Genomic DNA, 27,764 nt, shown 5'->3' with positions numbered 1-27,764 from the left:
GGGCATGGCTCCACCCTCCTCCATTGGCCCTGCCCTTTCCCTACTTCCCTCCCCCAGTCCCAGGTCTGGGGTGGAACAGACTACCTGGGCGCCAAGGTTTCCCCACCCTCCCCAGCACACTCCAACAGTTGAGCGGAAGAGAAGCAAAGAGAGAAGAGGAGGATAAAAGTGGAAAAGAGAAGAAAAGAGAGGGGAGGAGACTTGATGAAAGGAAAGAAGAGAAGTGAAGTGAAGGAAGAAGAGTGGAGACCCTTTCCCTGACTCTCCTCTTCCAGGGGACCCAATGAAGTGGTTACTAACTATCCTAGCCATCAACATCCTGAATGGTGAGTTTTCCCAGTGCTCCATGGCCAGACCCTCCTTCCCTTCCCTAGGGTTTAAAGAACCCTCAGGGGACAGGGGGCAGAGAGAGCTTTTCTCTCTCCTCCAACTTTAACAAGGAATTACTATGGGTTTCAGGTTTGGGTTTTTTTTTTCTGATAAAAGCACTGGATTTGGAGTCAGAGGACCTGCATTCAAATATTTCGTGTTCCTCCTCACCAGCTGTGTGACCTCCCTTAGCTTCTCTGGGCTTCAGTTTCCTTAAATGAAAAAATGGAAGGATTGGGCTAGACGATTGCTAAGGTCCCTTCCAGTACTAAAGCCGTGAAGTGACCTTTGCACAGAAGCCTTGAACGTCAGAGTTGGGAGAGAGCTTAGCAATATGGTTATAAGGAAAAACGGCCCCAAGGGTCTTTGGCCCCTTGTCAGGGAGGTGTTGGAACAAGCTCCAAGCAGTACAGGAGAACTGATGGTGAAAGTTTCAGTGTGAGCATTTGCATCTTGGAAACTGGCAAATACTACAAATCAGGGCTTGATTGGTTTTGCTTATCGTTTTGTTGATTGATGGGGAAAATGTTACTAATACAGATTAAATTTCAAAGTATTTCATATATACGCATGACAGACTTTATATATGTATATGTAATATATTAATGTAATATAAATACATTTATATAAATATATTTTAAACTGTCATGCATGTGTATTTATGTCTATAATATATAATATAAAATAAATATATTTTAAAGGATGTTGAGCATATATGCATGATGTACTTTATATGTGTATATATAATATATGAATATATTTATATAAATATATATTTTAAGTGTGTTGAGCATGTATATGCATGACACTGTATAAATTATATACATATATACACATACGTATAAACAATCAGTATGCATGTATATTCATATACATACATACATACATACATGCATATATGTATGTGTGTGTGTATATGTGTGTTTGTGTATATATAATATATATATATGTAAACTGATTGTTAAACATTTACCAGCACACTCCTGACTCCATCTCTCCTAAAAGAGATTTCTCCTCAGGAAAGAAATGAACTGACAAATAAGGCAAAGGGGAGAGTAGTTTTAGCCTTGGCTTTCTCCTTCTGCCCTGAATGAAAGCATCTGGCAAGGGGGAAGCTGGGCACAGAGGTACCAAGCACTCTGTGAAGCCCCAATCTTTCTTGTTATCTCATCTCTCTCTGTCCCTCCCTTCCCCTCTCCTCTTCTCTACTCCTCCTCCTCCTTCTCCTTCTCTCTCTGTCTCTGTCTCTCTCTCTCTCTCTCTCTCTCTCTCTCTCTCTCTCTCTCTCTCTCTCTCCTTCCAGGCAGTAGGGCTCCTCCACCTCATCCCCAGGCCACATGTTAGCGGAGGGGGGAGGGGAAGGAGGGCTATAGCTATACTCTGCCCACCCCCTATATTGTCCCTGTCCTCACTTGGGACTAAAAATCACAATAACATGCACATTTATACCCTTGAAAGGTTTCAGAGAGCTCTGTCTTCACAACCACTCTGTGTGTGAGGTTTTATTGGGAATGAAGGTTTTATTCATTCATTTGTCCTGGGCCTCCTTTCCCAGGAGAAGAAAAGGCTAAGGGGAAACAAGAACGGTTTCAGCCACAACGGGGTATATATGCTCTGAGCACAAACTTGAAGAAAGTGTTGGTGGTAGTGATATTCTATGTAGAAATTAGGAAGAACTTAATGAGAGGAGGATCATAGGATTTGGAGCCATCTTAGGGGATAATTTTGTTCCATAGCTCCCCATTTTGCAGATGTGGAAAACTGAGGCTCAGAGACAAAGTGACTTGCCTAAGGTCACACAGTTTCAAGTAATAGAGCTAAGATTGAATCTCAGGTCCTCTGTCTCCAATCCAGGGCTCCTCCCCTGACCCCACAAGGAGTCACGAGGCACCGGGTCAGGCTTCCGTCTCCCTGGAGATGTTCAAGTGAAACGCAGAGAGTGTTAGAATTCTAGGGTTTGGGGAGTATGTGCCTGATCCGAGAGAGGGGGATGGTCCCAATGACTCTAGACATCCCCTGCAACTCTAGTTTGCAAAGAGGTAACTCAGCTGAAGCACTGAGAACAGTTTCCCAGAACCCCGACAAGTGTGGACTAGACCATCCACTTCAAAGGAACTGCTTTCATGCCTCCTCCCACTCCTGCCCCTGAGCAGGCTAGAGGGCTGGGAATCCCCAACCTGGGGGGAATTGGCGGAATTGGCTTCTCTCTGAGAGACCCGAAGACAGAGGCGGACATCAGCTATCATGTAGAACGAGCCCTGGCTTTGGTGGGGTCAGGGGGCCTGGAGAAGTAAGAGTCCAACTCTACTCCTTAGTACCTGTGACTTTGGACAAAGGATTCCCTCTCCCCTCCCCCATCTGGTCTGAAGTTTTCTCATCTGGGATCTGTGGGAGCTGGGGTCCGGATCCTAACCTTTCAACCTAACAGTAGATCTGGGGGAAATAAAAATGGGAATAAAGAGGAAATACAGCCTTGTGCTCTGGGTCCGATAGGGACTATCCTCATTTATAGATAAGGAAACAGAGGCTAGGAGAACAACTTGCCTAGAGTCATACAACTAGTTAGTGCCTGAAGCAAGATTTGAACTCAGAGCTTCCTAACTTCAAGCATCACACTGTGTCTACTCTCCCAGCTTGCTGCATGCCTGAGTAGCATTAGGCAAACCACAGTACCTCTCTGGGCCCCAGTTTCCTCAACTGCCAAATGACCTCTGAGGTCCCTTCCAGCTCTAGCTTCCATGCTCCTATGGAGTTCTCACTTGGTAAATGCTTATTGGGTGTTTCTACGAATTTCCAGGGAAGAAGCCAGCCCTACCTAGACTTAGGACCCGTGGGATCCCAGAAGAGGAAAGTCGTTGGGCTGGGAGCATCCCCCCTCCCACCCCAAAACAAACCTACTCACTACTGGCAGCTAGGCTAAAATAATGTCGGGTTCAGGGGTGGTGGTTCGAGAAGTTACCGCACACAAATAGATGGCCTAATACTAGCTTTGCTCTAACTCAGAGTAGGCTACTAGATCAAATTATTATCCTCCGTCAATTCACATGCAAATGATGGCATCACCTTCCTGATGTCATGGTCCTTTTGGAAAGGGAAGGACAAGCAAACAAGTGTTTTCCACCTCCCCCAGAAGCCACCAATCATTGCCCCATTCAGCCTAGCAGAACCCAATCAAGGCTACAACATTCCCTCACCCTTCCTGTCGGTAGCATATAGTTCTTTCTCAAGCATTTCTGGGAAGGGAGGAGGGGAACTGCACATACCCAGAACCTGGACAGGTAGCCTTTGTGTTTTATTCCTCCTTCTTGTCCTCAGTCAATCTCCCCCCATTCTCATCCCAAGTAGTGCAATAAAGGAAAGGGACTGAACCAAGGACCTTCTTCATTAGAGAAGAGTTTCCTCCACCCACATTCAGCACCTATGCCTTCACTCTGGCCAAGAAGGCCAGATCACAAAATAGAACTGCCAGTCCTATGCATCCCTACCACTTACCTCTGGCCTCCCTCTTAATTTCACACACACACACACACACACTTTGAACTCCAGGGCACACATCCACTTGCCCCCAGGTGATCCTCTTCTCCCCCTACAAAGATCACAGGGACACAGAACATCAGAGCTAGGAGGAATCTTGATTATTCCATTAACAAGTCCTGATTAACTGCCTACACAGGGACATAAAAATGAGATAGTCCCTGCCTTCAAGGACACTAGGAGGATACATATTCACTGATGAGTAAATACAGGGATACATACAAAATAAAATGAGTCAGCCTTATGCCCTGCTTCTACACTTTATGGCCCTGGGCAGGTCTCTTAACCGCCTAGTGCTAGTCACCTTAAGAATGTAAGTTGCAGAAAAGGTGCCAACCTAGTTTGATAAAGGGTATTCTCACCTGGACCTATGCTTATCCTATTGAAAACATATGTCCAGTGATGAAATGGGATGGGATGGAATAGGGTGGGGTAGGAGAGGATGGGATAGGATGGGTTGGGTTGAGGTGGGATGGGACAGATTGGGAGTTGGACAGGCCGGGGTCGGGTAAGAGAACTAACAAACGGAGAATAAGAAAAGGGATTGACCTTAGAACAAAAAATGTGAGCTCTAGAAAGGACACTCATTTTAGAGCAGGAGGAAACTTAAGGGTAGGGTAATTTGCCCAGGGTCACAGTGGTAGAACCAAACCCTGAACCCAGGTTTCTTGGTTGTTCAATTCCACCCCACTCCCAGACACCACCAGCCCTAAAACTAATGTTTCTATCAGACTTGGCACTACCCACCTCATAGGACTGTTGTGAAGAAAACTTCTTAATTCTTAAAACTATTGAAATGTGAGCTATTATTAGTCTCTTGCTCTCTTCTTGCCACATCCCCCAGAGCACCTCTGTTTTTAAAATGGATAAGAAAACAGACGTTAAAAGAGGAGAACCCACCAGCTTAAAGTCACCTCTATACCAGAGCTTGGACTCAAATTCACACCTTCCAATTCCAAGTTTCATGTTCTTTCTGCTAATTCCTAGTGTGTGCCACCCATTCAGAGGAAGGCCTTTCTTTTCAATCCCTTCAAGCTATTGAGCTGATCAAGTCCTTGCTCTCCACCTTCCGAGCTCAAAAGGCCATGCCTTCCCTTTGCCATGTCAGGGCAGTGGCCAGTGGCCTGTAAGCAATGGGCAATGTTGATTTCTCAGGGTGGGGATGGGGTGCTGATTCAGGATTTGGGAGCCTCCTGGTTCACTGGCTTCTGATCTTCTCTTCAGCATACGTCGCAGAGAAGAATCCCAAGCTTCTTCAGAACCTGAGGTTCCACTCAAACAACTTTGAAAACATCTTGAAATGGGAGAATGTCCAGGGAGGCCCTCCAGATACAGTCTATAGTGTGCAGTATAAAAGGTATGGCCATATACCCTGATGGCAGGGCCTGTGTCTCCCTGGAGTCTTCCCAAGGTCAGGAACTATATCTCCCCCTTCAGAGAGGGGCTCATTAAAGTCAGGGACTGACTCCCTTCTCAAACTGTGGCTCCTAGAGATCAAGGGCTGTGCCCCTCTTGGGGGGAAGAGGCTCTTTGAGGACAGGGACTGTGTCCTTCCTCAGACTAGGGGCTCCCTGAAAGCAAATATTGTGCCCCTCTCCTCAGATTGGGGGTTCCCTAAAAACAAGGACTTTTCTGCTGCCTCCCTCATACCAGGGGATCCTTAAGAGCATCTTCCCCCTTCCCCTACTCAGGAACTCCCTAAGGTAAGCCACCATTTCTCCTTCTAGGTGACCCCTTTGTTCCCAGTACTGGGATCTGTATGTGGGACATAGATGAAGGTGGGGAGAAAAGAGTGGGGAGAATAGGGAACCCAGACTGAGTGACTCCTGCTTATGACAGCCCCACCTCAGGTTCCTTCTTGAAACTCTTTCCTGGGGATAAAGACTATGGGGGAAGTGAGCAAGAATACAATTTATACCTGGAGATATATGATCAGGTGTATGATAGCCCAAGGATGGCCTGTGGAGGTCCCTTCCAACTTTGAATTCTGCGATTTTGATTTGACTCCATGGTGAAAGTGCAGGGCTGGCTTGTTTGGGCAGACCTGGCTGGGGCTTGTACTTATTTTCAAGGGTGGGATCAGGTAATAGCTCTGCTCTCCACAGCTCTCCAGGTGTCCATTTGCTACCTTTGTCATTCCCTCCCCTCTTTGCTCCCTCATCATCATCCTCACAGGGAGATGGAGTCAGTTCAGAAGTTGAAGGGCATCCCTCTTCCTCCCCTCTTGGCCTGCCCTATAGGTATGGAGACTCAAAATGGAAGCCCAAGGAGGAGTGTCAGAACATTACCCAGACATTGTGCAACCTGACCTATGAGACCAGAGACACCGAGGAGCAGTACTTTGCCAAGGTGACAGCCTTCAGCCAAGGCCGTGGAGGCATCGTAGAGTGGAGGCAGACAACAAGGTTCAGTGCCTGCCGAGACAGTAAGGAGGGCTCCTTTTCTGAGGGGCTGGGGTGGGCAGAAGGGTTCAGCACCCAGGACAGCGTCAGGCTTTGAGCTAAGTGGGGGACAAGGGGACTCTTTGCTTCATCTAACCTATACTCCTCCTGCAGCAGTTTTTAACATTTAAAATTCTACTCCTCTCTCCCTCTCCCCAACTCTGGATCATGGATTTAGAACTGAAATGCACTTAATTCAACCTCCACACTTTACAGATGAGGAAACAGAGGTTTGAAAAGGTAAAATTAATTGTTTCGTCCTAGAATCACAGACTGCAAGAAGGGACTTCCAAGATCAACTAATTCAACTCTCTCAATTTAAATATAAAGAAACTGAGGCATGGAGTCACATAGCTAGTAAGGACCATAGGCAAGATTTGAACTCCAGTCCTCATGGTGCCAACCTCAGCACTCTAACGATTGAGCCACACAAGCTTTTGTAAGGTTTTCCTTCCCTGTATCCCCTAGCATGGATCTAGGCAGAAGCCAGTCAGCACTTATGACAGTAGAATTTCATTGAAGAGCTGGCTCAGTCATCTTTCTCTCTCATCTTTCTTTCTACCCCCTGCACCAGCGCTCTTTAAGCCACCGCTGGTGACCTGCGTCCCCAGCGTACGGTCTGTCAAGCTCATTGTGCATCCCTCGCCCACTGCCCTCTGGACCAGCGATGGCCACCAGCAAACTCTGGAAGAGATATTCCCAGACCTGTTCTATCGCCTTCAGCTGCACATCAACCAAACTTACCAAATGGTAAGCCCTAAGTCCACCCTGCCCCGGAAAAAGTCCTCTCCCCAGTTCCCCAGAGAAAAGATAGCATCAGGACTTGACCTGAAAATTGTCTGATGACATGTTAGCTCTTTTGAATTGTGGCTGCCTGGAGCTGAAAGGGCCTCCAGAGGTCCTCGAACCAGAGCCCAGCCTGAGCAGGAATCCCTTCCCCAGAACCCCTGAGAAATGATCTCCCGATCTCTGCTTGTAGACATCCAGAAAACAAGGGGCTCACTACCTTCTGAGGCAGTTTCTCCACTTGGGCATAACTTGGTTCATAACTGAATGTAGAAATCACCAATCAAATGGGTCTGTATCTGGATTTCTGTCGTAGTTCTTGGATTGAATCTTCTCTGCCCAAGCTCACTGGGAAATGGATCCATAGAAATGGATCATTCCTCATCTGTTAGAGCTAGAGGGAACCTCAGGAGCCTTCCAATACAACCCTACCATTTTACAGATGAGGAAACCGAGATCTCTGGAGGAGGAGGGGAGATAAGCCTTTATTAAGCACCTACTTTGTGCCAGGCACTGTGCCAAGTGCTTTACAAATATTATCTCATTTATCTTAGAACAACCCTGGGAGGGGAATGTTCCCCTTATCCTCATTTTACAGATGGTGAAACTGAGGCAGACAGTGGTTAAACGACTTGCCCAAGGACACACAGCTAGTTAATGCCTGTGGCTGGATTTGAACTCAGTTCTTCCTGACTCCTGACCCAGTGCCACCTAGCTGCAAGGTTAAGTGATTTCCTGATAATCCCCACATAGTAAGTGGGAGAGATGGAAATTGAAACCACCGCCCCCTACTCAGAGGCAGGGCCCTTTCTGCTATATAGCATTTCCTTTTTGAGACTTGTGCTCTGTATCCTCCTGAAAATGGACAGTTAAAACTGACCCTAGACCTCTTTTGAAGTGAATGTGGGATTAAATAGATAGAGCTTCAGCCTGCCCCTGGAAAAGAGCTGAGAGAATTCTCCCTGCTTTCTTTGAAAAGGTGGGTGACTATGGGTATGGAATAATACATACACTATCAGGAATGGTCAGAGTCCCTCTCTTTTGTCTTTGTTACTAGGGAAAACTCACCAGTCAGGGGAGTGAGAAAGAAAATGTTTACAAAGGAATAGGATATAAAATACAAAAGGCACCAATAAAAATAAAAATATCTTGGGCTCTGTACAATAGCCAGTGTAAGAGCAGGATGATATAATGGAAAGCGTCATAGGATCATAGATTTAGAGCTGGATATATTTAGGTTAAGAGATTTGACCAGAATCACACAGCTAAAATCGAGCAGGATTTGAACTCACATCTTTCTGACGAAAGGTCCGACACTATCCATCATACACACTACCTTTCAGGGAAACCTACCTCTGCCACCTACTGGCTGTGTAATCCTCAGCATGCCCTTCACCCCTCAGCTTCAATTTCCTTATCTGTGAAATGGGGATAATCATACTCTACTGGAGACAGCACCATGGAGGAAGACTTGAGTTCAGCTCCAGCCTCAGATACTTCCTAGCTGTGTCACCCTGGGCAAGTCACTTAATCTCTGTCTGCCCGAGCTTCTTCGTCTGTAAAATGAGGGTGAGAATAGCCCCCACCTCCCAGGATGGTTGTGAGGATCAAATAACCTTAAAGTGCTATAGAAACACTAGCCATCATTGCTACTGCTCGCCTCTGACACGTTCCATCTGCATGACCCTAGGGAAGTCTCTCCTAACATTATACTTTGTAGGATAAGGACCTTCTGCCCTGGTGGAGAGAGTCTCCTCCCTTGGAGTCCCACACACCACAAAATCTCAAAGCGAAACAAAACAAAACACACAAACAACCTCCCAGAGTCGGGGTCTTTTGAGCATGTGTATTAGAACATTTGGTAACCTGGAAAGCATGTGAAGGTGAACAGTGATGGGTATCAGCAAGGTGAAGTTCTCCCCCTTGGTTTTTTTATGTAATGCAGGACTTTGAAGGGAAGGAAAAAGAATATGAATTCTTTGGCCTGGCTCCAAACACAGACTACGAGGGGGTCACCATGATTGTCGTCCCCAACCCTTTCAAGGAGAGTGCCCCCTATACATGCCGAGTGAGGACACTGGCAGGTAAGTTTTGACGTCAGTGAGTCTAATAGCAAACGATGCCCCAAAGTCAAGGTCTGTCCCTTCTCCCTCCTCACAGAGTGACCTTGGACCTGGGAGTCAGGAAGACCCAGGTTCAAGTCTTGCCCTTGACACATAGTAGTCAAGACAATGGGCAAAATCACGTAACTCCAGGCAGCCCACTGAAGAGTTGCCCATCTAGATTGGTATAGGAGGTTTCCATATTGGGATCCCAGCATCAGTGACTTCAAGCTGGAAGGGGTCTCTGAGATGAGCTGGTCCAACTCTTTCATTTTCCAAATCTTGAACCCAAGGCTGGTGAAGCTGAAATAGTCTATTGAAGATCGCAAAGATGGTAAGTGACAGAGCTGAAATTCGAATCCAGGTCCACTGACACCAAATCAGTGTATGTGTGCTGAACCACTTTTCATTCTCTGTCATAATGAAATCCCAGATCTGTACCTCAAAAGAAAAATGCAAGGAGTTTCCATTATGCTGGGATACCCATCATCTACCCAGTCAGTCATTAATAAGTCAGCCATTAATAAGTCTTTACTAAGCACCTGATGTATATAAAGAATTAATGATTAGATAGTCCAGATGAGTAAAACCAAAGCAATTTTAAAAAGAGGCCACTCAGAACAAGGGTCTGGTTAGGAGATGCCATGAGCTGTTCATTTAAGGAAGGTAGGGATTTTTTGAGGCAAAGTGCATTCTAAGCCCCCACTTCCCAAGTGCTCTAACAGGGAAATTGGGTGAAAGTCTCATTCTCCCCTCTCTATCTTTCACTGGGTTTGGAGGGTGAGCACTAAGAGGAAAATGACCAAAAAAAGTGGCATGATTACATAGGTCAAGGAAAAGACTTGAGGATCCTAAATGGAATCCCAGAGCTAGAGCTGGGAGGGAGCTCAGAGGTCATCCAGTCCAACCCTTTCATTTTACAGATGAGGAAACCGAGGCCTAGGCAGCTCAAAAGACTTACCCAAGGTCACCCAGGCAGTAAGTGGCAGATTTGAATCCCGGTCCCTTAACTACAGAGTCAGTGTTAATATCAGAGCTGGGAGGAACCTAGAACATAGAATGTCAGAGCTGGGAGCCATCTAGAACACAGAATGTCAGAGCTGGGAGGAGTTTAGAAAACAGATCAGTGCCGGGAGGGAATTTAGAGACCATCTAATCCAGCTCTCTCATTTCACAGATGTGAAAACTGAGGCCCCAGAGAAACGACTTGACAAAGTTAGTTGCCAAGTTAGTATTTTGAAATCTTTTGAGAGAGAGACACATGGAAGCACATTCCTAGTACACTCAGTTCTTCACTATCCAAGAGCTGATTAGCTGATAATTCCTGGCAGTTATGTAATCCTAGACTTTGTGTTTCTCCCTGCCCTCCAGCATTTGTCTGAGTTTTCTCCTCCAGAAACTCATGGTATGTAGGAAGAGGAGGAAAACTTGCTTTACATTTGGCAGGCATGAAACCCTCTTGGGAAAGCACAACTATCAGCCCCAGAGGGGACTTCTGGATTTAGTATTCTCTGCTCTGTTCCTCTTCATTCCTGTGGAAAGTAGAAATCCAAGCCCCAAGAGGGGCCAGGACATAACCAAGTCTCAGTAGCCAGAGGTGGCTTCCTGGGCCTCAGGTATCATGACATCTAGACCACAGCAGGAGGAAGGCAGGGACCAGCAATGGTGCTGTAAGAGCTCACATTCTGGATTTGGCACATGCTGGTTATATCCATTGCCTCTACTTTGTCTGCCTCACTCCTAGTTCAAGAGGTAGAACTAAATTTCATTCAACAAATATTTATTAAGCACCTACTGTGTAGGTACTGGGGTTATAAAGAAAAAGTAGAAAGGCCTCTGCCCTTATATTCTGAGTGTTCAGTTGTTTCTGACTCTTTGTGACCCCATTCAGGGTTTTCTTGGCAAAGATACTGGAGTAGTTTGCCATTTCCTTCTCCAGCTCATTTCACATGAGAGGAGACTAGGGCAAGCAGGGTCACGTGACTTGCCCAGGGTCACACAGCTAGGAAGTGTTTGAGGCCAGATTTGAACTCGGGGGGTGGGGCAGTGCAGCCACATGTGTGCAGAAGTAAATATAAGCTCTATTCCAAATTCCTACCTGAGAATTTCAGAGTGGATATGACTAAAGAAGGGAGAAAGCATTAAAAGAAAGGCCTCCCAGAGCAGGTCAGTCGTACTTGAGTTGACCCTTGAAGGGACCCAGAGATCATTCAGTTCCCACATGGGGTGGGTTCCATGATGAAGTCAAGGATTTTATGGGGAGGGGCAGCATCTCAGTCAGCTATGTCTGACTGGTGCTACCACCTCCAATACCACAAGAAGGGAGATTCCAGGAACTGGCTGTGGAGCTTAGAGTCTAGAAAGCTGAGAACATGGAGGGGGCCAAAGAGGTTCCATGCATGGATGTCAAACAAGGGAGTCAGGCAGAGAACCAAGGTCTACTGTTCCACATGAGACACAGGAATCTCAGAGGAGCCCCCAAAAACCACAGGTTTCTTCCAGCTACCACAGTTATCTGTTTTCATAGCCCATAAGTATCTGGTCTTAAGGGACAGAATGTTAGAAAGTTTTATTAGCCAAGCACAAAATAATGGTGTGATATCATCTTGTGATTTCCATCACAGCGTTATCAATATTAAGAATGATCTCTTGTAAGCTAAGGCTAATGGACAAAGTGGTAGAACAGAGACAGAGGTTTCTCACTTAGATGTGTCACCTTGGACAATTCACTTCCTTCGCAATTTCCTCATTTATTATATTTTGACAGTGGTGTCTGGTGAATGAATGAATGAAAAAGAGTTTTTTTTTCAATTAACAACATTTATTTTTATCTCTCACCCTCTCCCTATGCCTAACTTTCACTGAAGAAACAAAAACACCCTTGTAACACAGAGGCATAGTCAAGAGAAGCAAATTCCCATTATCGACTGGATCCAACAGATAGATGACTCATTTTATATTCATTCCCTCTCCATCAAGTGGGCAACATCCTTCATCAGTCCTCTGAAATTACGCTTAATCTTTGTACCCATAAGAGTCTGTAAATCTTTCAAAATTCTTCATTTTTACAATGCTGTTGTATAAACTGATCTTTTGGTTCTATTCACTTCACTTTGCATGAGTTCATACAAATCTACCCATGTTTCTCTGAAATGATCCATTTTATCATTTCTTAGAGTACCATAGTATTCCATTATATTAATATATCACAATTGGTAGGCATTGCCTTAGTTTCTAGATTTTGCCACCATAAAAAGAGGTGCTATAAATATTTTTGTACATGTACATTTTGATCTCTTTGGTGGTAAGTTGGAGCAAAGAATATGCACAGTTTAATGACTGTGGGGGTGTAGTTCCAAATTGGTTTCCAGAATGTCTGGACCAGCTCACAACTCCACCAACAATGTATCAATGTGTCTGTTTTCCTGCAGCCCCACCAGCATTTGTCATTTTTCTTTTTTTTTTTTTGTCAGCTTTGCCAATCTGGTAGCTGTGAGGTCAATCCTCAGAGTAATTTAACTTGCATTTTTCTAATTATTAGGGATTTGGACCATTTTTTCATGTGGCTATTCAAAAGAAATTCCCAAGCTTGGATTCTTTCCTTGAGAACTACCTGTTTATATCCTTTGTCCTTTCATCAATTGAAGAGTGACTTCTTATAAATTCAAATCATTTTCTCATATATCTGGGAAAAAACCCTTATGGGAGAAACTTGCTACACAGATTTTTTTCCCCCAGTTCACTTTTTCTCTTTAAATCTTAGCTACATTGAATTTTTGGTGTGTGCAAAACCTTTTAAATTTTATGTAGTCAAAATTGTACATTGTATCTTTTTTCTTTTCTTTTTTTAAATTTTTTTTATTTTTAGTTTACAACACTTAGCTCCACAAGTTTTTGAGTTCCAAATTTTCTCCTCCTCCCTCTCCTCCCCCCTCCCCCCAAGATGGCATGTAATCTGATATAGGTTCTACATATACCTTCGCATTAAACTTATTTACACAATAGTCAAGTCGTAAAGAAGAATTATAGCCAATGGAATGGATCATGAGAAAGAAGAAACAAAACCAAAAGAAACAAAAAAAAAAGAGAGAGCAAATAGTTTGCCTCAATCTGCATTCAGACTCCACAATTCTTTCTCTGGATGTGGATAGCTTTTTCCATCCTGAGTCTTATGAAGTTGTCTTTGAACCTTGTGTTGCTGAGAAAAGTCAAGTCTATCAAAGTTAGTCATCACAGATACCGTGTGTCTGTAATCATGTATAATGTTCTCCTGGTTCTGCTTCCTTTACTCAGCATAAGATCGTGTAGGTCTTTCTAGGTTATTATGAAGTCCATCTGCTCCTCATTTCTTTCTTTTTTTTATTTAACATATTTAGTTTTCAGCATTGATTTTCACAAGAATTTGAATTACAAATTTTCTCCCCATTTCTACCCTCCCCCCACCCCAAGACAGCGTATATTCTGGTTGCCCTGTTCCCCAGTCAGCCCTCCCTTCTGTCACTCCACTCCACTCCCATCCCCTTTTCCCTTCCTTTCTTGTAGGGCAAGATAAATTTCTACGCCCCATTGCCTGTGTATCTTATGTTTTAGTCGCATGCAAAAACTTTTTTTTTGTTTTTGAACATCTGTTTTTAAAACTTTGAGTTGCAAATTCTCTCCCCTCTTCCCTTCCTACCCACCCTCCCTAAGAAGTCAAGCAATTCAACATAGGCCACATGTGTATCATTATATATAACCCTTCCACAGTACTCATGTTGTGAAAGACTAACTACGTTTTGCTCCTTCCCAACTCATCCCCCTTTATTGAATTTTCTCCCTTGACCCTGTCCCCTTTCCAAAGTGTTTGTTTTTGATTACCTCCACCCCCATCTGCCCTTCCCTCCATCATCCCTCCCTTTTTCATATCTTCTTCCCTCTTCTTTCCTGTGGGGAAAGATACCCAATTGAGTATGTGTGGTATTCCCTCCTCAGGCCAGATGTGATGAGAGCAAGATTCACTCATTCCCCCCTCACTTGCTCTCTCCCCTCCTCCCACAGAACTGCTTCCTCTTGCCACCTTTATGCGAGATAATCCACCCCATTCTATCTCTCCCTATCTCCCTCTCTCAATATGTTCTTCTCTCATCCCTTAATTTGATTTTATTTCTTTTAGATATCTTCCCTTCATCTTCAGCTCACCCTGTGTCTGCTCTCTCTCTCTCTCTCACTCTCTCTCTCTCTCTCTCTCTCTCTATATATATATATATATACACATACATATATACATACATACACATTCGCTTATATATTATATATATATATATACATAAACATATACATATATATGCATATTCCCTTCAGCTACCCTAATACTGAGGTCTCATGAATCATACATGTTATCTTTCCATGTAGGAATGTAAACAAAACAGTTCAACTTTAGTAAGTCCCTTGCAATTTCCGTTTCTTGCTTACCTTTTCATGCTTCTCTTGATTCTTGTGCTTGAAAGTGAAATTTTCTATTCAGCTCTGGTCTTTTCACTGAGAAAGCTTGAAAGTCCTCTATTTTATTGAAAATCCATATTTTACCTTAAAGCATGATACTCAGTTTTGCTGGGTAGGTGATTCTTGGTTTTAATCCTAGCTCCATTGACCTCTGGAATATCATATTCCAAGCCCTCCGATCTCTTAATGTAGAAGCTGCCAGATCTTGGATTATTCTGATTATATTTCCACAATACTCAAATTGTTTCTTTCTGGCTGCTTGCAGTACTTTCTCCTTGATCTGGGAGCTCTGGAATTTGGCAACAATATTCCTAGGAGATTTCTTTTAGGGATCTATTTGAGGAGGCAATCAATGGATTCTTTCAATTTCTATTTTGCCCTGTGACTCTAGAATATCAGGGCAGTTCTCCTTGATAATTTCTTGAAAGATGATATCTAGGCTCTTTTTTTGATCATGGCTTTCAGGTAGTCCAATAATTTTTAAATTATCACTCCTGGATCTATTTTCTAGGTCAGCGGTTTTTCCAATGAGATATTTCACATTGTCTTCCATTTTTTCATTCCTTTGGTTCTGTTTTATAATATCTTGATTTCTCATCAAGTTAGTAGCTTCCACTTGTTCCAATCTAATTTTTAAGGTAGTATTTTCTTCAGTGGTCTTTTGGAGCTCCTTTTCCGTTTGGCTAATTCTGCCTTTCAAGGCATTCTTCTCCTCATTGGCTTTTTGGAGCTCTTTTGCCATTTGAGTTAGTCTATTTTTTAAGGTGTTGTTTTCTTCAGTATATTTTTCAGCATTTTTTTGCGGTCTCCTTTAGCAAGTCATTGACTTGTTTTTCATGGTTTTCTCACATCCTTCTCATTTCTCTTCCCAATTTTTCCTCTACTTCTCTAACTTGCTTTGCCAAATCCTTTTTGAGCTCTTCCATGGACTGGGACCAGTTCATGTTTTTCTTGGAGGCTTTTGTTGTAGGCTGTTTGACTTTGTTAACTTCTTCTGTCTGTGTGTTTTGGTCTTTTTTGTCACCAAAGAAAGAATCCAAAGTCTGAGACTGAATCTGGGTGCCTTTTTGCTGCCTGGCCATATTCCCAGCCAACTAACTTGACCCTTGAGTTTTTCAGTGGGGTATGACTGCTTGTAAAGTTTAGAGAACTGTGTTCCATGCCTGGGGGATGCGCCAGCTCTGCCACACCAGCACTCCTCCTTCCCCAAGAACCCCCAACCCAGACAGGACTTAGATCTTCAGCAGGCTGTACACTCCTGCTCTGATCCGCCACTCAATTCCTCCCACCAGGTGGGCCTGGGGCTGGAAGCAACTGCAGTGTACTTCTGTAGCTGCCCCACCTCCGCTGCCTCGGGGAGGTGGCTGGACCTCGAACTCTATCACCCTGTCCCCAGCAGCTTTTCCCACTAACCTTCTCTGTTGTCTTTGGTGTTTGTGGGTTGAGAAGGCTGGTAACTGCCGCAGCTCACTGATTCAGGGCGCTAGGGCACACTCCACCCATCCCCTGGTCTGGTTGGTCTGTGCCGCTCATGCTGGTCTCTGCTCCACTCTGCTCTGCTCTGCTCCCAGCTCCGTGCAGGATACACCTCACCCAGAGACCATTCAGGCTGTCCTGGGATGGAGCCCTGCTTCCCTCTGCTGTTTTGTGGATTCTGCAGTTCTAGAATTTGTTCAGAGCCATTTTTTTATAGGTTTTTGGAGGGACTTGGCGGGGAGTTCATGCTAGTCCCTGCTTTCCAGCCGCCATCTTGGCTCCGCCCTCTGCTCCTCCTTTCTTATAGCACAATAGTATTCCATTACATTCATATACCACAATTTGTTTAGCCATTCCCCAATTGATGGGCGTCCCCTTGATTTCCAATTCTTTGCCACCACAAAAAGAGCGGCTATAAATATTTTTGTACATACAGGTCCTTTTCCCACTTGTGTGATCTCTTTGGGATACAGCCCTAGAACTGGTATTGCTGGGTCAAAGGGTATGCAGATTTTTATAGCCCTTTGGGCAAAGTTCCAAATTGCTCTCCAGAATGGCTGGATCAGTTCACAACTCCACCAACAATGTAACAGTGTTCCAATTTTCCCACATCCTCTCCAGCATTTATTATTTTCCTGTTTTGTCATGTTAGCCAATCTGACAGGAGAGATGTGGTACCTAAGAGTTGTTTTGATTTGCATTTCTCTAATCAATAGTGATTTGGAGCATTTTTTCATATGACTATAGATATCTTTAATTTCTTCCTCTGAAAACCACCTGTTCATATCCTTTGACCATTTCTCAATTGGGGAATGATTTGTATTCTTATAAATTTGACTCAGTTTCCTGTATATTTTAGAGATGAAGCTTTTATCAAGGATGCTGCTTATAAAAATTCTTTCCCAGTTTTCTGCTTCCCTCCTAATCTTTGTTGCATTGGCTTTGTTTGTACAAAAACTTTTCAATTTAACATAATCAGAATTATCCATTTTGCATTTCATAATGCTCTACATCTCTTGCTTGGTCATAAATTCTTCCCTTCTCCATAAATCTTACAGATAAGATATTCTTTGCTCTCCCAAATTCCTTATAGTATCAGCCTTTATACCTAAATGATGAACCCATTTTGACTTTATTTTGGTATATGGTGTAAGATATTGGTCTGTGCCCAGTTTCTGCCATACTATTTTCCAGTTTCCCCAGCGGTTTTTGTGAAATAGTGAATACTTAACCCAGAAACTGGATTCTTAGGGTTTATGAAAGAGTAGATTGCTATAGTCATTGACTACTGTGTCTTGTGTACCTAACCTATTCCACTGATCCACCACTCTGTTTCTTAGCCAGTACCAAGTAGTCTTGATGACTGCTGTTTTATAATACAGTTTAATATCTGGTATGGCCACCTTCCCTAGCATTTCCTTTCATTAATTACCTTGATATTCTGGACCTTTTGTTCTTCCAGATGAATTTTGTTATTATTTTATCCAGCTCTGTAAAGTAATTTTTGGTAGCTTGTTTGGTATGGCACTGAATAAGTAAATTAATTTAGGTAAAATGGTCATTTTTATTATATTAGCTTGGCCTAATCAAGAGCAACTGATGTTTTTCCATTTATTTAGATCTTACTTTATTTATGTGAAAAATGTTTTGTAGTTGTGTTCATATAGCCCCTGGGTTTGTCTTGGCAGGTAGACTCCCAAATATTTTAGAGTGTCTACAGTAACTTTAAATAGAATTTCTCTTTTATCTCTTGCTGTTGGGCTTTGTTAGTAATATATAGGAATGCCGAGGATTTATGTGGGTTTATTTTATATCCTGCAACTTTAGCTAAAGTTATTTATTATTTCAAGTAGTTTTTTACTTGATTCTCTAGCATTCTCTAAGTAAATCATCATATGTTCTACAAAGAGTCATAACTTAGTTTCTTCTTTGTCTATTCTATTTCCTTCAATTTCTTTTTCTTCTCTTATTGCTAAAGCTAACATTTCTAGTACCAAATTGAATAATAGGAGTGATAATGGACATCCTTGTTTCACCCCCAATCTTACTGGAAATGCATCTAGTTTATCTCCATTACATATGATGCTTGCTGATGGTTTTAGGTAAATGCTACTTATGATTTTAAGGAAGACTCCACTTAATCCTATGCTTTCTAGTGTTTTTAATAGGAATGAGTGTTGTATTTTGTCAAAAGCTTTTTCTGCATCTATTGAGATAATCATATGGTTTCTGCTAGTTTTGTTGTTAATATGATTAATTATGCTGATAGTTTTCACCACTGCCTCCCTCCACATTCCCTCCCTTTCATCATCCTTTTCCCTGACTACTTATTCCCTCCCTTCTAACCACCCCCTCCCTTTTCTTTCCCCTTTCAGCTCCTACTGCCTATAGGGCAAGTTTGATTTCTATACAAATAATATTTCTATACAAATAACATACAGAGTATGTTATTCCCTCCTTGAACCAAATCCAATGAGAGTAAAGCTCAAACACTGCTCTTCTCCCTCTCTTCTTTCCCTCTAGTATAATATGTTTTTGTGCCTCTTCATGTGATGTAATTTACCCTTTTCTGCCTCCTCCTTACCTCTTCTCCCATTACAATCCCTTTTCATCCCTTAATCAAATTTTACTTTTCTAGCTTGCTTCTTCATGGTAGTTCCCTTTTTTCTTGGCTTTTTAAGCAGATCTCTGCTTCTGGGGCCCAAGGGCGCTGTCCCAAGCTTCTTGTGTTGGGAGCTGGGGGCCTGGTTACTGGCTTTATGTGCTGTTACCTTTGGTTTTTTCAGTTAGAAGTTATACACTGCTGCAGTTCACCTGGTACTGAGCTGGAGCTGGCTGGTGTGTGCCAAGGATGGAGGCCCAGTGAAATCTTTCTGAGTTTCCCCTGGGGTCACAGCATGAGGTGTGGAGGAGCGGTGGTCTGACTGCTGGAAGTGTCCTCTTCCCCTAGGGCTGTGCTATATAGCATGGGTGGTCCCAGCCATAGGTCTGTTCTGGTGTCTGCCAATTCCCCTGGCTGCGCAAAGGCAAGCCTGGCATCCTGGTATTGGCACTTGCTGGCTCCACCCCTCTGGGGCTCAGGAATTCCCACTGGTCTGCTAAAGTGGGGCTTGCTGCGATGCCTCCCTTCCTGCACTGGTCTCCTTCCACCACCACAAGAGGGGGTCTTCCTAGCCTCCCAAGCTGACTCCTCTATTCCAAGGTTTCTCCTAGGGCAGTATTCTCTGGGTTATTCAAGGGAGGGATGAGAGTTCTAAAGTTTACTCAGTCATCATGGCTCCTGGAAGTTCAAGTTGAGTTTCTAACCTTTAGACTGTGAGCTGATAGCTTCAGGAGTAGCTGCTGCTGCCACAAGCTGCGGCTGTCACAGGCTCTGCACTTCTGTCTCACCTAGCTCTGACAGACTCTTGTCTTTCTCTGAGAAGCCTGGGGATCCACCACAGCCAGCAGAGTGGACCTGTATGGTGCTCCAGAATGGTCGGGGGCAGTGAAAGGTTCTTTCTTTCTGGCCTCTCCCGGCTTGGAAATCTGTCACACTCTGTCTCCTAGTGGATTCTACCTCTCTCAAATCTGTTCAGATTCACTTCTCAAAAGGTATATGAAAGAATTTGTGAAAGAACTCAGGTATCTCCCTGCTTTTACTCCACCATCTTGGCTCTGCCCCTCTACATTTTATTTTTTATGATCCTCTCTATCCCTTTTTTGGTCATGAACCCTTCTGCTATCCATAGATCTTATAGGTCATTTCTTCTTTCTTACTCAATTTTGTTTATGATGCGACCTTTGGTATGTGTCATGTATTCATATGGAGCTTATGTTGGTGTATGGTGTGAAGTGTCAGTCTAAACCAATGGTGCCAAACTCGTATAGAAAAATGGACGATATATTGACTTAGAAAATCACAAATTAACATTATCTATGTTTCACTGTGTTTTTATTTATTTTGTTGAATATTTCCCAATTTCATTTCAATCTGGTTCAGGCAGCACTCCCAATTGGTATGTGATTGATACCTCTGATCTGACCCATACTGCTTCAGTTCTTCTCCTAGGAGCTAGGGTCTTTGGGTTTATTGAACAGTAGGCTACTAGATTCCTTTGTGTCTGTATATTATGTACCTAATCTGTTCTACTAAGTGAGCTCTCTAGTTTTTAAGTAGGACCAAATCATTTTGATGATTACTGCTTTGCTGTATAGTTTGAGATCTAATGCTCCCATGTAACCTTCCTTCTCACTTTTAATTATTTCTCTTGTGAATCTTGAACTTATGTCTCTCCAGATGAATTTCATCTCTTTCCTTCTCTCTCTCTCTCTCTCTCTCTCTCTCTCTCTCTCTCTCTCTTCCCACACACACACACATATATACACACATATCTTCACATGTATATATACGCAATCAAATATATAATAGTATATATAATATATAGTAATATAATAGCATGTATACATAATATATAGTAGTACTTCAGTCATGTCCAACTCTTTGTGACCCCATTTGTGCTTTTCTTGGCCATGATACTAGAGTGGTTTGTCATTTCCTTCTCCAGCTTATTTTATAGATGAGGAAACTGAGGCAAATAGGGTAAAGTGACTCACCCGAGGTCACACAACTAGTAAGTGTCCAAGGCCAGATTTGAACTCAGATCTTCCTGACTCCAGGCCCACTGTACCATCTAGCTGCCTCTAAGTCACAAAGTTAGTGTACACCAAAGGTAGAATTTGAATGGAAACCTTTCTAGCTGTAAAGCTGATTTTATCACTATGCCACATTTTTCAAGTCTATAAAACTGACTATAAAATTAGTTAAACTTTAAAATAAACTACGTCCAAAGTACTAGACAAAGCAATGGACATAGGAACAAATAAGCTAGAGAGTCCCTGTCATTGAGGAAATATTATTCTAACACTGAGAGATAACCTGTGTCGGAGGTTTCAGTTTAAGGTTATATGGGATGAGTGTATGATCCTTAGGGTGCATTGGCAAAGCAGATGATAACACTTCTTCTTTAATGTCATTTCCATTGATACCTGTGTAGGAGCAATGGGTAGAGGCCACTCCAGCTGGTAACTATACCTTGGTATAAGTTGCATGGTCCCAGAAGAATATAAGCTTCTTGAAGGCAGGGGCTATTTTTGGTTTTGTCTTTGTATTCTCCATTCCATCTCCTCCCATCACCCCAGCAAGAGAGGCGCTATAGCACAATGGTTAGAGATAAACTCCACCCAAAGCCTTCCTTTATAGAGGGCTCTGAACTTTCCAGCCCTCTCTTTGTTTTCCATCAGCCTCTCTACTTGGTTTCAACTAGCCAGGTAACCCAGTTTACCCTCTTTTCAGCTTTCTTTTGTGTGTTGTCTTTCCCCCAACAGATCATAAGCTCCTTGAAGGCAGGGACTGTCTTTCTTTTTGTTCTTTGTATCCCCAACACTTAGCACAGTTCTTGGCACATAGTAGGTGCTCAATAAATATTTACTGAATTGAAATGAATAGAGAGCTGGCCTTGAAACCACCAAGACTTGGATCTACATACTAGAAATATGACTCTTTACCCTCGATGTTCTAGGTAGCGCTCTAAGGCTATATACATTTCAGAGAAGCTGAATTTCCTCACCTGGAAGTGTCCATTAGTAACAAAATCACAGGTCCAGACCTTTTATATCCCCAGTGTTTTTCACATAGTAGTCCCTTTACAAGGTGCATGTAGGATTGAATTGGATTGGATTGACCAATTCAAGTTGGTGTCTAGGTCTCAGGTTTGGAATCTCCATTTTATTCATTCACCCTCAGGCTCTGCGCAGAACTGGCTCATACTAATCAGACCCCCCCCAAAAGACTCATTTCTGTTTTCAACATCATTCTCATTTACATCATTGAGGTCTATGTGTACCTTGTTCTCATGCCTCTACTTCCTCCACCTTTCATCTTTCCTCCCAGCTTTCTCTGAGTCCCTCACATTCATCATTTCTTATGCAATCACGCTCTGGCACAGTCATGCACTACAATGGATTTCAGCCTTTCCACAATCAATGGGCAGTCACATAGTTTCCAGTGTTTTGATACCACATGAAAAAGTGTTGCTATAAATATATTAGTACATGCTGTGCATGACCTTTCTTTCTCTTATTGGTCTTATGGCACTCATCCAATTGTGGGATCACTAGGTCAAAGTGAGAGATTATCAGTCATCCTGCTTATATTTGTCTTTATGACATCCCCTAACCCTTGATCTATCACACTTCCTAAGATTTTAACTGATTGTATGCTAGCTAGCTCTGGTTGGTGCTGGCAGTTTCCTGCAGGGTCCCAGGGAAAGCTGAGGAGTCCCTGGGTTCCTCTGTATATGTATATGAGCATGCAGGTATGTGTATGTGTATGTGTATGTGTATATGTAAACACATATATGACATATAAACTCATCAATCAGCCTCACCCTACCATGCTGCAGAACAAAGTACAAACTAATCCTTTTCACTGGGGACTCACTTTTGTTCACTCCAGTTTCAAACTTCACTTTGAGGAGATCACCATGGATAGGAACTAGTCCTCTGTCTGACAGATTGAGAAATCCCATTTTATCCATTTCTCCAAGACTGAGGAGTCTCAGGCAAAAGGACATCAGTGATAGGAGGCATCATGATTATATACTTGGCTGACAAGCCCCCAAATTCTGCATCTCTTTTGTCCCTTGTCTCCACTCACAAGCAGAGAATGTCAAGGCTGGAAGGAGCCTCAGAATATAGAATATCTGAGCTGGATGGGGTCATTAGAATATGTAATGTCAGTGCTAGAGGTGGTCTTTTCAATGTGAACTGTCAGGGCTGGGAAGTACCTTAGAAAATAGACCATCCAAGGTGGAAAGTCCATTAGGACACAGAATGGCACAACTGGAAGGACTCTTAGAATGTTAAAACCATGGAATCTAAAGCATTTCCACACCCCCACACAGACACTCTACCCTTGTCTCTCTGAGGGTAGAGCCTATAAGGCACAAGATGTTCTAAGAGGAAAGGAGGGAAGGAAGAAAGGAAGGAGGGGAAGAAGAAGGGAAGGGAAGGGAAAGAAAGGGAAGGGAAGGGAAGGAAAGGGAAGGAAAGGGAAGGGAAGGGAAGGGAAGGCAAGGGAAGGCAAGGGAAGGCAAGGGAAGGGAAGGGAAGGGAAAGGAAGGGAAGGCAAGGGAAGGGAAGGGAAGGGAAGGGAAGGGAAGGAAAGGGAAGGGAAGGGAAGGGAAGGGAAGGGAAGGCAAGGGAAGGCAAGGGAAGGCAAGGGAAGGGAAGGGAAGGGAAGGGAAGGGAAGGGAAGGCAAGGGAAGGGAAGGCAAGGGAAGGGAAGGCAAGGGAAGGCAAGGGAAGGCAAGGGAGGGGAAAGGAAAGATTAGAGAGAGAAAGGATGGTTGCAGGTGTTTAGAATTCCAAAATGGGAAGGGCCCTTACACCCAACCATTCACCTTCTTCCCTATATCTGTCTTCTTTTCTCCACCCAGACCGTACATGGTTGTATTCCTTCTCAGGAGTGTGCCTGTTCACCATGGGCTTCCTCGTAGCTGTGCTTTGTTACCTGAGCTATCGATATGTCAAGAAGCCTCCTAAACAGCCCAACTCACTGGTGAGAGATCTTGTGGCCCTGGGAAATGTGGTGGGAGAATGGGGGTGGGTGTCTCCAAGAGAAGGGACTAAAATTTACAGAGAGGCAGGGGGATCCAGGCACCCCCAGGCTCTCCCTGGGACCCTGGGCTTGGAATACAGAATTTTAAAAACAGACCAGTTTGTCCTCTCAAGTAACCTAGAATTCAAATCCACAAAAGGTGCAGGTTCAGGGATTCAATAGTGTGTAGAAGTCAGTGAGGTGGTCAAGAATTATATCCGGGGATTGGAGAGTACAGAAGCAGCTCAGAGCTGATCAGTCTTTGATCCTTTCAGGCAATTCTCACACAATGTCACACAATGTGTTGTAGAAGAGTTCACTTGGCTTGAAGGCTAATGATCTACCTGGGTCCTGGTCCCGGCTTTGCCATTCATTGACCATGTGTCAATTCAATTTGATAAACATTTATTAAGGTTTCTGCTGTATACCAGATACTCTGCTAAATGCTGGAAACGCAAAAACAAAAATGAAACTATCCCTGCTCTCAATAAGCTTGCATTTTACTGGGAGGATAAAATATATACGCAAGTAATAAATCAAAAAAGCATTTATTAAGTGCCTACTATGTCCTAGGCCCTGGAGAACAAAGAGAAAAGTGAAAGGTTATACTCTAGTGAGAAGAAACAATACGCACACACGTAAGACATCCAGAATTTGGAGGGGAAGGGAGTTATCAGTTTTCCCAGTTAGCAGTTAAGGGATCGAGGTGGCACCTGAGCTGAGCCCTGAACAAAGCTAGGGATCTTAAGAGGTGGAAGTAAGAAAGCATGCTTTACATTGATCAGGGACTGTTTATGCATGAAGCTCAGAATGTGGAACATGGAATAGCATAGACAAGCAATTGGGTAGCCCAGTGTTGGATCTGGAGTCCAAGGCCTGAGTTCAAATCCCACTTTGGACACTTTCTAGCTGAGTAGCCCAGGCAAGTCACTTAACTTCTCTCAGCCTCAGTTTCCTCATCTGTAAAATGAGAATAAGAATAGCCTCTACCTCCCAGTATTGTTGTGAGAATCAAATGAAATAATACTTGTGACATGCTTCTCAAACCTTAAAATGCTATAAAAATACCATCTATCTAGTTATTATTATTGTAGCTACTATGACTGACAGCTAGCAGGCTAGCTTGACCAGCTGGATAAAGAATATGGGAAAGAAATTTATATAAAATGATTAGGAAGGTAAAGGGGAGCCAGATTGTAAGGCCTGAAGTCCTAGGTTGCAGAGTTTGTATTTTACTCTAGATGTAACAAGAAACCAATGGAGATTTTTGGGTAGGGGGCCTGAAATGCTCAGACAGTTTGGGAAGGATCAACAAGGCAGATTGTACGAGATGGCGCATCAAAGGTAGGGAGCCCCATTAGGAGACTAATGAAGTCATGCAGATGAGAGGTGATGAGGGCTGAAGCTAAGAGGGTAGAGAATATCACCGTTGGAGAACTATCTCCCTTCTCTTGACCTCTAGAAATGGAAATAAAAGTATAATTGATGCTGACCATTATTAAGCAGCAGAGGAGAAGTAGGAGCTGTTCTTCACATAGAGCTTTGAGGTCTACAAGCCCTTGCCTACATTGTCTCAAAAGCAGCATGGCTCCCTGTCAGTGGTGAGGTGGAGAAGGTTATTCTTGCCTCATCCTATTAGAATGTAAGCTTTTGGAGGGCAGGGACTGTCTTGCTTGTTGATTGGTTTCCCCAATGCTTAGTGGCAGTGTTTAGAACATAGTAAGTGCTTAATAAATGCTATTTCATTGTTCCAGTGTGGGTGAAGGTCCGCCCCTTCCAGCTCTGAAGTTCTGTGATTCCAACCTAGCTCAAAGGAGTGTTGAATTAAAGCATGTTTATAAGGAGAGTTGTGAGAGTTAAAATCCTAGAGGAATGTTAACTCTTCCCATCATTGTCATTATCTTGGGGAGGAGGGGGAAGGGAGGGAGAAAGGAGGGAGAGAGACCCTGAAGAGCTGTGACATGTCTTGAAAATCTCCCAACCTTAGGTCAGCCCCCTCCCTCTCCCCTTGCTCTGTCCCAGCACACCTCCAGGAGCTGTGATGAGCCCAAGAGAAGGTCAACCCTGGGGGGCTGGATCAGAGTCAGTGTGCTGAAGTGACTAAAACAATGGACTTGGAGTGGGGAAGACCTGGGTCTCCCACTCATTTCTCTGACTCTCAGGTTCCTCCCCTCTAACATGGGGAGGGGGGGCAGGGTTGGGCTCCATGATTTCCCAGATCCCTTCCAGTTCTTCATCTGAGCACGCATCCCTGGAGAACTCAAAGTCTAGATAGTATTCCCCTGGGGAACTAGTGACCCATCCCACTTAACCTTGCCCCAATGTTCTTGCTTTCCCACAGGATGTCCAGAGAGTGTTGACTTTTCAGCCACTGAGATTCATCCAAGAGCATATCTTGATCCCAGCCATCGATTTTGGCAGTTCTGGGGGTCTGGTTCCCCCAATCCAATACTCCCAGGTGAAGATGCCTGGGGCCAGAGAGACCCTAGGTGCTCCATTGCCCCCTGGCCTGCCTGAGATCACCTACCTTGGACAGAGTGAGATACCCATTCCTGTCCTCCTGGCTCATCAAGCTCTTCACCTACCACCCTATGCCCCTCAGTCAATCCCAGAGGTGGGACCCCCTTCTTATGCCCCACAAGTGGCTCCTGAGACAAAGCCCCCATCCTATGCCCCTCAGGCCCTCCCTGATCAATGGCCCCCAAGTTATGGAGCCTGCATGGAGGACTCAGGGGGAAGAATGTCCCCGCAGCAGGATGTGAACCTCAGATGTTTCAACGGGACAATGGGACAATCTCAGCCCAAGCAGAACCCAGCTGGAGCCCTGTTGCCAAATTCCCAGACAGAGGAATGCCAGAATTTCAGAGGAAAAGAGTTCTTCCATCAGCCCCCAGAACTCCAGATAGAGCGGCCACCCAGCCTAGCCCTGCCCCTGGTTCACCCAACTGGTTCACTGGAGTCAATAGCTCCAGGATACTTAAGCAACCAAACCTCTTTGCTTTCCTCTGTCCAGGTAGAAGACCACCCCCTTTCCCTCCCCTCCTCTACACCTTCCCTCCTATTTCAGCCCAAGGAGCAGATTGAGGGAGCTTGGGGCCTGCTAGATTCTGTAGTGTGTCCCAAGGATGAAGTTCCTTCTCCAGAACCTGAGGGGGGCTGCCTAGGGCAGTCTACAGAGCTTGATTTGCTCTTCAGAGATTTGGACCTCACAGTACAATGGGAGCCCTGAAGAAAAGTGTGGTGACCAGCACCCTCTTCACTCTCTGATGTCACTGCCGCATTCCCCAACCTGGAATACAGCCTGGGGTGGAACCTCATGCCAGTGACCTTGTGAGAACTAGAAGTTCTAGGAAGCATGGCCCTCACCCTCGAGGAGCCCCCATTTACATTAGGATAAACACAGCTTCTGTCCTCAGGGATCCTGCAGTCACAGAAAGGAAATACAATTCCTACACTTCCAGAAATCTCAGTCCTGAGAGGGAAGACCATCCTGCTTCAGAGGCTCTCCCTACTTACCTTTGGGGAACCCTTGGTCTGAGACAGGGGGACATAGTCCTTGCCCTCTTGGGATCTTCAGTCTGAGAGGGAAGACAGTCCCTGCATATGGGGATCCCCTTTCAGAAAGGGGAGATAGTTCCTGCCTTTAGGGGGCCCTCAGTCTAAGGATGGAGACAGGTCCTCCCAGAGAGCCCTCAGTCTGAGGAGATAGACAGCACCCATGTTCAAGGAGCCTCCCAGGGAGCTCCCTTTCTTAGGTGCCCTCTGAAGACAGAGATGAAGCTCTTGTCCACAGGGAGCCATCTGTCTGAGGGAGGAGACAGATTTTCCCTCAGGAAGGTCTCCAGTCTGAAGGAGGGAGACAGGTCCTCCCATGGACCTCCAGTCCGAGGAGATAGACACAGCCCCGACTTTCAGGGAGCTTAAAAGGAAGATTAC

General features: G+C 44.2%; 1 protein-coding gene across 1 annotated transcript; it reads left to right on the top strand.

The window, feature by feature from the left end:
• The first annotated feature begins 283 nt into the window (after positions 1-283).
• Positions 284-27,057, top strand: IL22RA1 (interleukin 22 receptor subunit alpha 1). Its single transcript, XM_036742669.1, has 7 exons — positions 284-326; positions 5,128-5,260; positions 6,144-6,328; positions 6,919-7,094; positions 9,076-9,214; positions 23,668-23,789; positions 26,170-27,057. Exons 1-7 carry the CDS (start codon positions 284-286, stop codon positions 27,055-27,057), a joined length of 1,686 nt encoding a protein of 561 aa, XP_036598564.1.
• Positions 27,058-27,764: the final 707 nt, after the last annotated feature.

This window comes from Trichosurus vulpecula, chromosome 2, assembly GCF_011100635.1.
Source record: "Trichosurus vulpecula isolate mTriVul1 chromosome 2, mTriVul1.pri, whole genome shotgun sequence".
Classification (NCBI taxonomy): domain Eukaryota; kingdom Metazoa; phylum Chordata; class Mammalia; order Diprotodontia; family Phalangeridae; genus Trichosurus; species Trichosurus vulpecula.
The sequence above is the reverse complement of the archived record's forward strand: the minus strand, read 5'-3'. Positions and strand labels throughout refer to the sequence as shown.

Coding starts and splice junctions, on each gene's coding strand:
- IL22RA1 (XM_036742669.1), top strand. CDS start 284: ATGAAGTGGTTACTAACTATCCTAGCCATCAACATCCTGAATG. Junction 5,261..6,143: donor TATAGTGTGCAGTATAAAAG/GTATGGCCATAT, acceptor CCTGCCCTATAG/GTATGGAGACTCAAAATGGA. Junction 9,215..23,667: donor CCGAGTGAGGACACTGGCAG/GTAAGTTTTGAC, acceptor TTCTCCACCCAG/ACCGTACATGGTTGTATTCC.